General features: G+C 40.0%; 1 protein-coding gene across 2 annotated transcripts in view; it reads right to left on the bottom strand.

Moving 5' to 3' along the window:
• Positions 1-12927, bottom strand: part of PPP1CB (protein phosphatase 1 catalytic subunit beta) — a 60717-nt gene that overhangs the window by 10167 nt on the left and 37623 nt on the right. For both annotated transcript variants that reach the window (XM_073338619.1, XM_073338617.1), the window contains one exon: positions 2940-3011. In XM_073338619.1, coding sequence (XP_073194720.1) covers positions 2940-3011 — 72 coding nt within the window. The remainder of the gene's footprint in view (positions 1-2939; positions 3012-12927) is intronic.

Below are 12927 nucleotides of genomic sequence, written 5' to 3'. Positions count from 1 at the left end.
CCAGAAAAAGGAGGAGTCTGAAAGAGTTTCTGGTAAGTGTTTAATAATCTTCCATGAAGGTGTCTTCAATTTCTTTTCACAGTCACTGTGCTCTGTCCTAACTTGTCCCATCCCCACCAAATGAAGTACAGACATTAAAGTTTACTTGTCTATTTTGACAGGTCATCCAAAACACAAGGTACAGCTAGAGACTGCATGGAAACATCTAGTCCACCTGAAATACTAAAATGTACTGCCTGCATTCAGCAATTTGTATCTACCAGGAAAGCTTGCTTTTTGGTTAGTACTCTATTTTAAAATATTAAAGAACCTGCAAGAGATTGAGACCCTCAATTCTAGGTTTGGACGTACCTTGAGAGGGGGCAGAAGGTGGCATCACTGCCCTCCCTGATGGTTCTCTCTATAGGAACATGCTGACAGAAAGATTTCTATAGGAACATGCTGACAGAAAGTACTCTGGAGCTCTCACTTTTTGGGCTGCACTTGTCCCCTGATGAAGGGGATCATATGACCTTTCCTTTATGACTCCACACAAGTGTCATGAATATGTTAGATGAATATGGCCCATGATATTTACAGTGCTATAACAAAACTCCACAACATATTTTGGTTTCATCTATACAATTAAGACTAAATCGTACTACCGCACTGTATGTTTAATGGTATGCTAACATGATCTCCCAACACCACGAAAACAGCATATAGACTGAATCTTAGTATACTCAATAAAATTAATACACGCAATTCTGAAGACATTGGAATAGGAAAGCACAGTGGTAATTTTCCGATGACCATTCTGATTACCAAACACTCAATTCATAGTCAGACTACACCAGCCACTTCAGTTTTATCACATCAAGTGTATGAAGGTGAAAATACTATTTAAAATTACTGAAGACAGGAGTATAGAGGTAGGCCGCAGGGAAAAAAGACTTAACAGCCAGAGCCCCACAATATTGCCAACTTAAAGGTGTGCAACTTTATGTTAAAATTCAATTTCATAGGCTTTTGTGAAGAAAATTTAATGCTAGAAGGGACTATAATAATCTAGTCTAACCTCCTACCAACAGACTACAGAATCTTTCCCAATGATTTCTGCATCAAGCCCAATAATTTGTGACTGAACTAGATTGGAGAAACAGCCGGTCATGATTTAAAGAAGTTATTAGGAATCTACCACACTTTTCAGAGATATCTGAAATAATTTTTTTTTTTTTTGGAGGCAAGGGGGGAATTTAAGTAGATTTTCCCTGTTGATGCTTAGAAGACCAACCCTCCTTTTTCTCGCTCTCTACTCACATATTTTTTCTTCAACCTCCTCAGTTTCAGCTTTGATTTTACTGTTGCTGGTCAACACTGTCTTATAGCTTGGCAAGGGCAGCCCCAGCAACAGAACAGTGAAACTGAACAAGTGCTGTCAAATGCACCAAGTAAACTGAAAAGAAAAAAGTGTTTCTTTAATCTTCCACTTACAGTAGTTTTGGGGGTCGTTTGCAACAAGAGCAGGTACAAGATTTTCAGAAGAAAGTGTCCTTGTGAACTAGAATCAAATAATTCTGCAGGCAGTCTTAAGATGGATTGGCTCTAGCAATGACACCAGACACGTTGGTTAAAAACCCCTCCTTTTTTAAGACTCTTTCTGATGGAAGCCAAGTACTGAAGTTTAAATTTCTTCTTTTCATGTTTTTTTAAAAATCCAGTTAAAGAATACAATGTAAGGAGACATTTTAGGTATGAATTAGTGTTGTAATTTACACTTGTGTTGTGAAAGTTCACTACTTGCCTCATGCTGCATCTGGATGCAAATTACATAGGTATTAACTTGCACCCTAATATATTTTGCTTATGGTGATGGACAGGACACTACCCACTCCTAAATCGACACAATAAAATTAATACAGACTGACATTTGAAGTCAGCTGTGAAAAAGGAGCTTTATAATAAAATCTTGGACTTAAAGGAGATGGTGTACTGATAGAAAAAGATAACCCTCTCATAAGACCTCCCTTAACACGCAAATTGACTTCAAACCAACTACTCAAAGCAAGATCATACATTACTAGACACCACCTATGCAGGGCTAAGGATCTTCTTTGATACTAGGGAACAAAATACTAATTCCATCTCCTACAGTTCTGGGGAAGGGGGTAGTTTTCAATAAAAATGATACAGAAGTGGCTATTGTAGTGGTAAAAAGGACAGATCAATTTGCTCCCCCCATAAAATGTATTTATGCAATATTAATAGGATAGTGGAAAAGTGAACTTTAGGGCTACAACATTAATACAAACAAGCTCAACATCTGGCAGCAGAAAAGTAGCAGTAGAGGTTATAAAAAACTGACAAGCCTGCACAGCATGGAGATAACTACTAACCTGAGATTAATTTAAACTCTGATGCTATGATGAGAAGCAGAGGCCTGAGAAACCAAGAGAACTCTAGAAATGTGGGTTATTTTCAATAGATTTTGAATAATTGTAAATGTTTGGGCCCTATTTAACCAAGGTTAGGGAGAGAGAACCTGTATTTTCAGTTTAGTTTCTCATTTCACTTTCATATTCTATTGATTTTCTAGAAAGCCTTGTTTTATTTATTTGGGATAATTCACTACAGTCCAGTCTCTTAAACAAGGAATACAAACTTCGTAATTCTGCCAAGCAGCAGCCAAAGGGTGCAAAACAAACACCCAGGTGCTCTGTCAAAACAAGTACTCAGTTAACAAAAAGCACAATTCACAGTATGCACCAGGAAAGCCTTGGGATCTTAGGTAGGAACAGGAATAGGGTACTGAAGATTACAATTAAAGCACAATTAGACTGTTTCAGGACTCTGAACTGCATAAATAGAAATTGGTTCTGATATTCTAATGCCACTGGTAAGTTTGCTTTGGCATCACAGCAAGATACATATAAAGATACAATAAATTGTGTATGGCTTACCTGTGTCAGGAACATCTGTGGGTCTCATAATTCTCCGAATCTGCTCCATTGACTGGAGATCTGGTGACAGTCCTGTAAATATATAAAATAGATAAACTAAGCTTCCTGTATTTTTACTTTTAAAAGGGTACCAGGAAATGCGTAACTGGAGGCTCAAGGTGATAGAGCATGCATCATTTTCACTGTAAGATAAAGTGAAAAAATCAGGAGGTTTCTAGACACCACTTAAAAGACAACTGGTTTGTGCATTAGGACTGTAACAGCACTTAATGGGCGGACTACAGTAGAACCTCAGAGTTACAAACACCCCAGGAACGGAGGTTGTTCGTAACTCTGAAATGTTTGTAAGTCTGAACAAACAGTTAGTTGTTGTTCTAAAAGTTTATAACTGAACATTGACAGAGGTTTGAAACTTTATGCAGAAGAAAAATGCTGCTTTTCAGCCATCTTAATTTAAATGAAATAAGTACAGAAACATTTCCTTACCGTGTCTAATTTTTTTTAAACTCTTTATTTTAATAGTTTACATTTAACACAGTACTGTACTACGCAGTATTTTTTTTTTCTGTCTCTGCTGCCTGATTGCGTACTTGTGGTTCAAATGAGGTGTGTGGTTGACTGGTCAGTTTGTAACTCAGATGTTTGTAACTCTGAGGTTATGCTGTAGTACTTATTTATTTGTATGCCACCTTCTCATTCAAGGAACTTTGAACTGCAAAATAAGTCAGTCTCATACCCATTACACAAACAGGTAAACTTAGGCAGGTGAACTTTATTTCATCTGCATAAGGCACAAGTAACTTGTGAAGCAAAGTTCATTGAGAAAACTAACTTAAACAGCATACTCCATGCTATAGTCAGGATGCAAAGCTGCAGCACACCACTTGTGCAGAATATGAAGGCTAGTCTCCACTAGAAGCACTACAGCAGCATTGCTGTAGTGTGTCTGGTGAAGATGCTCTACGCCAACAGGCGAGAGCTCTCCCATAATAAAACCACTTCTGAGAGAGGCAATAACTGTCCATACCAGCGCTTAGGTCAGCGTAACTTACAAGCAGAGTGGATAAAAATCAATGATTTTTTTTAGTTGTATTTTTTTTTTAAATTTAAATCTGATTTTTTTGATAAAATGTTTGAGGAAAAAACTTATCTAAAGATGGTTTTAATTAAGATATCTTTGAGCTATAATGCATCTCATCATGGAATAGGGATTATAAATTCTAATTCTATAGTATGAGACAATATATTCATGTAATGTTTAAGAAAAGTTTTGTAAATGAATTCTAACAGTTCATGGATTAGGAACCCAATCTTATGGGGTTCCACAGGCTTCTGTATAGATTATTTAGATTAATCTTTCTATCTACCCCGGGACTCAGTGCTCAGTCTAGAAGATCCCATCAGAGATGCTTAGTTTTGCAGTTCTCAAACTGTGGATTTGTGTCTCCAGAGATATTTTTGCTGTTAACAAGCATGTTGTTTATAAATAAAATAAATAAAGATGTGAGAAAAAACAGGCCTCAACCCTATTGTCCCTCTGCAAATTTGTGTACAGAGAGTCAATCCCTTACCTCTCTAAAAGCCCAAAGTTTCAAAAATGTCAGTGAATAGAAGATTGTTGGGGGCAGAATAGATCTGAACAAGAAGTCTAGAGATAAATGTGAGAAGGGAGGCACAGGCAGTAGAAACAAAAGTGAAACTGTCTGAGCAGCATATTCCAGAAGTCTTGAGGTCTTTGAGTGTAGCCTTCATTGATTTGATATCTACCATACCATTCTCACTAGAAGGGAAAACCTATAATGGCAGTAGGTCATAAAAGAGACAGTTTGGGAATAAGAACCATTCAAGAAATATATGTTTGCTGATGTTTTAAAGAAAGTCACACCAGTGAACTGGTAGAAATCACTTAAGCACTTGGATTCAGACACCGCTGAAGAGATTATCTCACTTTGAACAGCAGTAGCTTCTTCTGCCAGTGTAGAAAGAATATTTTCTTCCTTTGGACTAATTCATTCCAAATTGAGAAATTATTTGGGACCTGAAAAAGCAGGAAAGCTTGTTTTTCTTTTCCAGATTATGAACGAACAGGAAAATGAAGGTGAAGACGACTGAGTTAGCTGCAGAAGTCAATATTTTAAGTTTCTCATGTTGACCTGGTTGACAGTTGTTTTTTTTTTTCGTTTTTTTAACCCAAAAATTAAATCATTTTAGTTAACAAAAACAAACCTGATTTTAAAAAATTTGAATGTTTAACTAAATTCAAAAATTCATATGCTTGTTTTGTTAAAATATTATGTGTTTGTTGTTGAAGAAAAAAATCCAGAATACATAATGTTGTTGTTTTAGTTAAATAAAACAATTTAAATGTCTGGTGATATTCTCCTCCCTAATACAGCATGGCAAGAAAATCCTCCAAATATTAATGATTAACCTGTTGAATTGGAAATAGTTCACCTCCCAATGACTTCATAAATATCTGCTTCAATCACCTTTGGTAAATGAAATAACCAATCATTTGTTTTCTGATATAGCTGTAAAACCAATCTGAAAAGTTTTCAAAATAAATCACTTAAAACATGTATAGTGTACCTTCTAAAAATGAAACCTACATCTATCTCTGAGTTGTGAAGAATATGTAATACGGTTATAACAACCAACAAGAATGCACTTTTATGTAGAAATCCATGATTAAATCAAATCTTCCTGAATAGTGATTTAACTCAATTTGATTTAAATCAATCCACCCTACTTACACCACTCAGGGGGTTCCTTATTCACACACCTTATACGGACATAAGTGGTAGTGTGTACAAGCCCTTAGGGTCACTACAGCCACAGTTTGTGATTCCCACTGTCCCTCTCCACACTAGCCTAAGCAGTGCAGACATGGAAGCATTCTCCTTGACATGCAGGGATTTAGAAGAGTACCTACAAGGCTGCTTTACTTTAACACAGCCCCACAGCAAGGCTTAAGATGGATGAAAGGGCCTTGAAAAACCCTCAAAGGATTGTTTCATCTACAGAAGTTAAGTGATTTGTCCAAAACCACATAAATCAGTCACAAAGCTGAGAACAGAACCTAGGAGCTGTAACAGAATAAAACTCCTTTCCCTTACATAGGCTTAACATTAAAAGAAAGTCTATTTTGCTCAGTCCAATGTTCTAAAGAGTTCACATGGCAGGAAGAATCTTTCACTATAAAAGTCACTTAAATTTTGACTTCACTTGAAATTTCAGAGTTGACAGATGGTGGCAGCTGTATTATTCAAGAACACCCCTTTATGTCAGTAAGAGCCTTCTATTATGAATACTAATTTTCAATCTATTTTAAGACTGATTATTTTTGTTCAATATTCCAAGCATTTAATAAGACAGTTTTATCTTGTTATTTAAGAAAAACTGGTTCTTTGGCTTAATATAAAGAAAGAGGTATATGTAAACTGGTGCAAATTACACCTTCGAAATTGGGTCCAAACAAGTTTAAATTTCTGTTAGCTACACATCAAGAAGGAAGTAGTCATGTAAAAGTAGGCCCTAGTCAGCTTTAATTGACACCCTCCTGTCAGTTACTTATCCTTCCACAATCCTCTTTTGACCTACTGACATGCAAGTTACATCAATTTAAAATCTCTTCTGGATTTGTCTCGTAAATCTTATCCAGCAAAATCATTGTGCAATATGGTACAAGGCAGGGTCACGTGCAGAGGTTAGTCAATGTGGACTCCTAGGAAAAAAAGATATTCAAAGCATCCAAAGCTACTCAAAACACCATCAACAAATACAAATTGCCTTTAAAACAAGTGTGCTACCTGGATCAGCAGAGTGTTGTAAGTCCAGTGGATGCAGGGTTGAAGATTGTGCAAGATAGCAGCATATAGCAGCACAAGGATTTTTTTAAATGCTGAAATACAATTTGAACATCTGCAAATAAAGATCACTTTTGCAAGAAGCTGAGATTGCCTCTTATCCCACCTCCTCCTATTCTGAGCAATAGAGTGGTCAAGGGTTAAGATCCATATACTATCTGGATTTAATACAAATTAGAAAAGCTACTGTCAAACTGCCCCACTACAATGATAACTTGTAAACTTCAATACCTTGTGCATTAAGAGTTTACCATCTTTATCCAACAGTGTAGTTTCCAGACTGCAACCTGTGACATGGCAACAGTTACAAGCCTGGTCCTCTGATGCAGCCATTTGCTGGTAACAAGATACAGACAAGTGTTTTTATAAATTTAAATGCACTAAAAGGATTATACAGGTGCATGTTCAGTCTAAGCCAAAGCAAGATCAAAACATGGAACTTAAGGGGCCTGATTGTCCTCATCAAATCCAAGCACTGGTGAATCAAAAAGGGAAGAACATTATAAATAGTAAGAAGAGCACTGAGAAAGCCCTGCTGGCTGTCTCAGATTTTTACTCAAGGAAAAAGTGCATCCCATATAGAATCATACGATAAAAAGGGCACAAGGGGTACTCTGCAAATTAGGAATTTAACCCATGGCTCTCCACAGGTATTCTCAAGTCATCTTTTACCATTTCCATATTGATGCTTCCCCTCACAGGAAGCCCCAACGCTATGCTGAGCAGTATCACACCAATCACAGAATTCCCACCATTGAAACACCACTTCTATGCTTTGTGTTGCACATGAAGATCTTGCTTCCTCCCTCAAGAGATGAAAATCTAATTCAGGCAGACAAACTATTCTGGCAGTAGACATGGTGACCATATGAAATTAGCAGTGCAGAAGGTGAACAGCAGTTATCACTGGAAGGCCTCCTGAAAGAGTGGCTCTGAAGCAGCAAAGCCCTTTCACTCATGAGGAGAAGAGTGAAGCAACGAGCAGCATGGAAGAGGACCCAAAGAAAAAAAGAGTGAAAGGAGGAAACTGGGGATGGTTAAGAGCTAGGCTAAATTTAAGCAAAAAGACAGGGTAAAATGAAGAAGTGAGTACAGAGCTATGGAAGACCCTAAAAGCAAGGATGAGACTTGAATTTCATGTGCAGTCAAAAAGCCAGTGAAGGGATTCAAAGAGGGGAACATCTGAGTCAGTGACAGAAGATAATTTCAGCAGCAACATATTGGAGAGACTGTAGCAGAGGAGATTTGGTTTATATAATCAGATGTGGGCGGGGCAAAGAGAAGAGGACTGCAGAAGTCAAAGCAGAAAAGGAACAAGGGTGTGAAATCAGGATTTTAGCATGCTGCCTAACTGGAGAAGTCTGAGGTGCCTTTTGTTTACTATGTCATGCGGTTTTGCAAAGTTTTTATTGTATATCCCAGAGGGCAAGGTTTTAAAAATAAACTATGCAAAAATACGCAATATAGTAAAAAAGGCACATACCATACTCCTATAAGCTGGCTCCGAGTTCCAGCAGGTTTGTGTTATTACCAGTACAGTACACACAGACTCAAACATCATGAGTAGGTGCTGACAATCCATAGCTTCGGGGACCTGAAAAGCAGTTTGGAGGGGATGGGGAGGAGAAGAGAGGGCAAGGTTTACCATTCAAATGTGCTAAGTGCCACCCTGAGCTGCTTGTTATTTTGAAGTATTCAGGACATTTTGCTAAGCTTTTCATATCTGCAAATCAGCTTTAATAGTGTAATACTTTTGCTTCTCTCTGGAAGCGTTACAAGTCTTAAAGGGGCCCCCTTAAGGGGCATTTGTTTTTAAAGTTATTGGATTAGTCAAGTTTCTTAGAATACCCTTTAAACAGTACACAGAATTTGGGGTCTTCTTACTTTTTAAAGAGAAAATAGATGTGTTTTTAAATCCGCAATTATGTTTATAAGGGAAGCATCTTTACACCTTATATTTGTTTTCCAGAAGTAAATCACCTTCCAGGATTCTCTCATGGGCCCCTGTTCCCAAGTACAATACATGCAGAACTTCAAGCTCTTAAGTTTTTTTTTTTTTTTTAGTCTAAGGTCAACAGTAACAGGGTCTGCACAAGCCACATACCCCTACCACCACCTCACTGGTTACTGCCTATTTCCTGAGTTTAACTGATATCTGTGTCATGATTTGGGAAATATTTCTGCACATCTTATGAATTCTAGTTCACAGAGAAATTATGATATTTCTGTATCAATGCAATTTATAAAGTATTTCTATGGAGAGTAAATCTTGTCATCTGGAGTAGCTATCTCCCCTAAAGGGATTAGCAAAAACCTTCAATTATATGCTGTTTTAAGAAGCTTTTAAGTATCATACCTAAACTATTTGGAAGAGATTCAATACCTGTAAATCAAGGTTCTTTGACAATGCATTCAACAATCTGAACCAATGGTTTTCCTTCTGTTGTTCAAACTTGCTAGTCATAAGCGACCAGCTTCCAAATTTATCACTCTGCCCAGATGCACTCCCTCTACAGCAGAGGTGGGCAAAGTACAGCCCATGGGCCACATCTGGCCTGCGGGACAGCCCTGCCTGGCCCTTGAGCCCCTGACTGGGGAGGCTAGCCCCTGGCCCCTCCCCTGCTGTTCCCCCCTCCCTCGCAGCCTCAGCTCACTGCGCCGCCAGCACTCTGGGTGGCGTGGCTGGCTCCATACAGACCGCACACTTGCAAGCTCCTGCCACTCTGAGCAGCATGGTATGGGGGTGGGGGTTGGATAAGGGGCAGGAGATCCCAATAGTCAGGGGACACTTGGTCAGGGGATGGGGAATAGGGGGGTTAGATAGAGGGTGGAGTCCTGGGGGGCCTGTCAGGGGGCAAGGGGTATGGATAGGGGTCAGGGCAGTCAGGGGACATAGGAGATGGATGGAGGTGGAGTCCGGGGGGGATGGGGGTGGGGTCCCTGGAAGGTGGCGGTCAGGGGACAAGGAGCAGTGGGGGTTGGATGGGTCAGGGGTTCTGAGGGGCAGTCAGGGGGTGGGGACCAGACTGTTTGGGAAGGCACAGCCTTCCCTACCTGGCCCTCCATATAGTTTTGCAACCCCGATGTGGCCCTCAGGCCAAAAAGTTTGTCCACCCCTGCTCTACAGGCTTGCTTCTACTCTTTCATTTGGATTCACTGTTGGCATACACACTTATGAAAAATTAGACGATCCCAGAGAGTAGCTTTTTAAAAAGCTAGTAATTCTCAGGATCAAAATAAAATGCTGGGAGAACCTGAAGATTTCACTGAAAAAAATCTGTACTATAGGTAGTGAAATCTGCTTCTACTCATTTAACAACCTGGACCAATGCCAAGTAGCAGTGTGCAAGGGCTCCCCAACTCGGGAGAGAGAGCCCAGTATTTCAGCATATAAAGCTGCTGAGTTGTCTTACCCTAGCAAGACTCAGCCACTCTACTACTAAAGCAATGGATGCTTCATGAGCTAAAAAAGGAAAAAGGGCTTTAATTGAAAGTTATGCAAGTCTTTAGCAGATTCCACTTTGGGCTGACAGAAGCTGAACACCTGCGGTTGATAAAGGAACACATACTCACACTCTACCTTGGAAGACATATGCCTATTCCGTGTGCGATAAGCACTGACATCTGTAAGAGAGTAACACCTTCTCTTTGCTAAGGCAAAAAACTTGTTTTCAGGCAAGCGGTACTGAACAGGTACTGTTCTACACCCAAACACTGAACCCACACACTAGAAACAAACCGCTCATTACATTTTATAAATCCTTCACCATTACCCATGCAGATGCTCTCATATCCCACCTCATTGCTAACAATCAGCACCACGAGATGACCCCTGTGCACTGCTATGGACAACCTACACAACTTAGCACTGAAATTATGCATACTGGATCCCTCAAGGTACACATGCATCTCTTTCATTTGATCTTTTTCACATATGTGCGGGGGCGGGGAAAGAGGGGGAATTCAGATCTCATATCATAATCATCCCTCTACCAAGCTGTTCCAACTAATGCCCCCACCATTCCGCACAGCTATAGCAAACACTGAATGCAGCTGGAGTGCATGCAGGTAATTCCCAATGGCTACTGTGAGGTTGAGGGGGCCTTTATCCATCTAGCTAGGATGATCTAGAAATGAACTTTTGAGAACCTTTTAGGCCATAACTACAGAATTCTCTTCTTGTTTTTTGTTGAAAAGCTATGCACGCGGCCTTAACGGCAATCAGAGAAAGTATGCTTCTGGTGGCTTTTTATTGGGAGATCGAAAGGAGAATGTGAAGATAAGAAGGGACTGAACCAGATGAAGTGGAGAAAATTAATATATAGCTATTATGGACAGGACCCACTGCAGACTGAAGCACTTTCCTCTCATTCCCTCTAACAAAGGAGCCTCTAGAGCAAGATGGGTACTGGCTCAGCAGCCCTTTGAGATCTGTGGATCCTATTAGCTTAAAAGTTAATATGGGGCATCTGGAATATTGAAACCTGAATGAAATCCTTCAGGGGACCTTCAAGAGGACACTCCATTCCTAGCAGACTTCGGTAAGGTGCTGTCAGGCTTTCGGGGCTAGTCTCAAGGAAGCAACATCTTGAAATCAGCCAGGACTTTCAAGGTTTGGTCCACACTTTTTCTGAAGAGGTGATGCCCCTACCAGGATAGGGTCATAAGTCACGTTCCTCTGGCTAAGGCCATGGGTAACAGTGTTGCCTTGTCATTACCAGGACATGTATCCCAAGTTGGTTGGCAAGGAGAAAGAGGTCTAATTTAACTTTCTAGGCAGGCAAAAAATGAGCTTCCAAGAGTCTTATAAGACAACAGATAATCAGCAGTGAGGAACACACAGAAACACTAAGATTTATTAGAGCCAACTACAAGGCCATACATCTAGGAACAAGGATTTCACGTTATACCTACAGAATGGAGGACTGTATTCAGGAAGGCAGTGAATCTGAAGAAGATTATGGGGACACAAAAGACAGGCACAAGACCACATGATCTCCCAGTATGATGCTATGGCAAGGGCTAATGTGATCCTTGGATGTATTATCAGTACTGAGTAGAAACAGTGAGGTGATTTCACCTCCACATGGCACTGAGGAGACATCCTGGATTACTGTGTACAGTTCTGGTATCCACTTTAAAAAAAAAAAAAGATGTTTAACTGGATGGGGTACAGAGAAGCACCACAAAAAATTAGAAGACTGGGAAAATGGCCTTACAGTGAGCCTTAAGGCGCTCAAGTCTATTAAACTTATCAAAAAGATCAAGAGGTGACTTGTTTATGGTATTAAGTACCTTTATGGGGGAAAAAAACACCAGTTACTATTTTAAAGAATCCTTATTGAGGTTACAGGGACAAGCCATCCCAACGTATAGAAAGAATAGTAAATATGGTAGGCGACCAGCTTGGCTTAACAGTGAAATCCTTGCTGATCTTAAACACAAAAAAGAAGCTTACAAGAAATGGAAGATTGGACAAATGACCAGGGATGAGTATAAAAATATTGCTCAGGCATGCAGGAGTGAAATCAGGAAGGCCAAATCACACCTGGAGTTGCAGCTAGCAAGAGATGTTAAGAGTAACAAGAAGGGTTTCTTCAGGTATGTTAGCAACAAGAAGAAAGTCAAGGAAAGTGTGGGCCCCTTACTGAATGGGGGAGGCAACCTAGTGACAGAGGATGTGGAAAAAGCTAATGTACTCAATGCTTTTTTTGCCTATGTCTTCACGAACAAGGTCAGCTCCCAGACTGCTACACTGGGCAGCACAGCATGTGGAGGAGGTGACCAGCCCTCTGTGGAGAAAGAAGTGGTTCAGGACTATTTAGAAAAGCTGGACGTGCACAAGTCCATGGGGCCAGATGCGTTGCATCCGAGAGTGCTAAAGGAGTTGGCGGATGTGGTTGCAGAGCCATTGGCCATTATCTTTGAAAACTCATGGCGATTGGGGGAAGTCCCGGACGACTGGAAAAAGGCTAATGTAGTGCCCATCTTTAAAAAAGGGAAGGAGGAGGATCCTGGGAACTACAGGCCAGTCAGCCTCACCTCAGTCCCTGGAAAAATCATGGAGCAGGTCCTCAAGGAATCAATTCTGAAGCACTTAGAGGAAAGTGATCAGGAACAGT

Source organism: Lepidochelys kempii, chromosome 3 (assembly GCF_965140285.1).
Source record: "Lepidochelys kempii isolate rLepKem1 chromosome 3, rLepKem1.hap1, whole genome shotgun sequence".
In the NCBI taxonomy this organism is placed as follows: domain Eukaryota; kingdom Metazoa; phylum Chordata; order Testudines; family Cheloniidae; genus Lepidochelys; species Lepidochelys kempii.
This window is presented reverse-complemented; position numbering and strand designations above follow the sequence as displayed.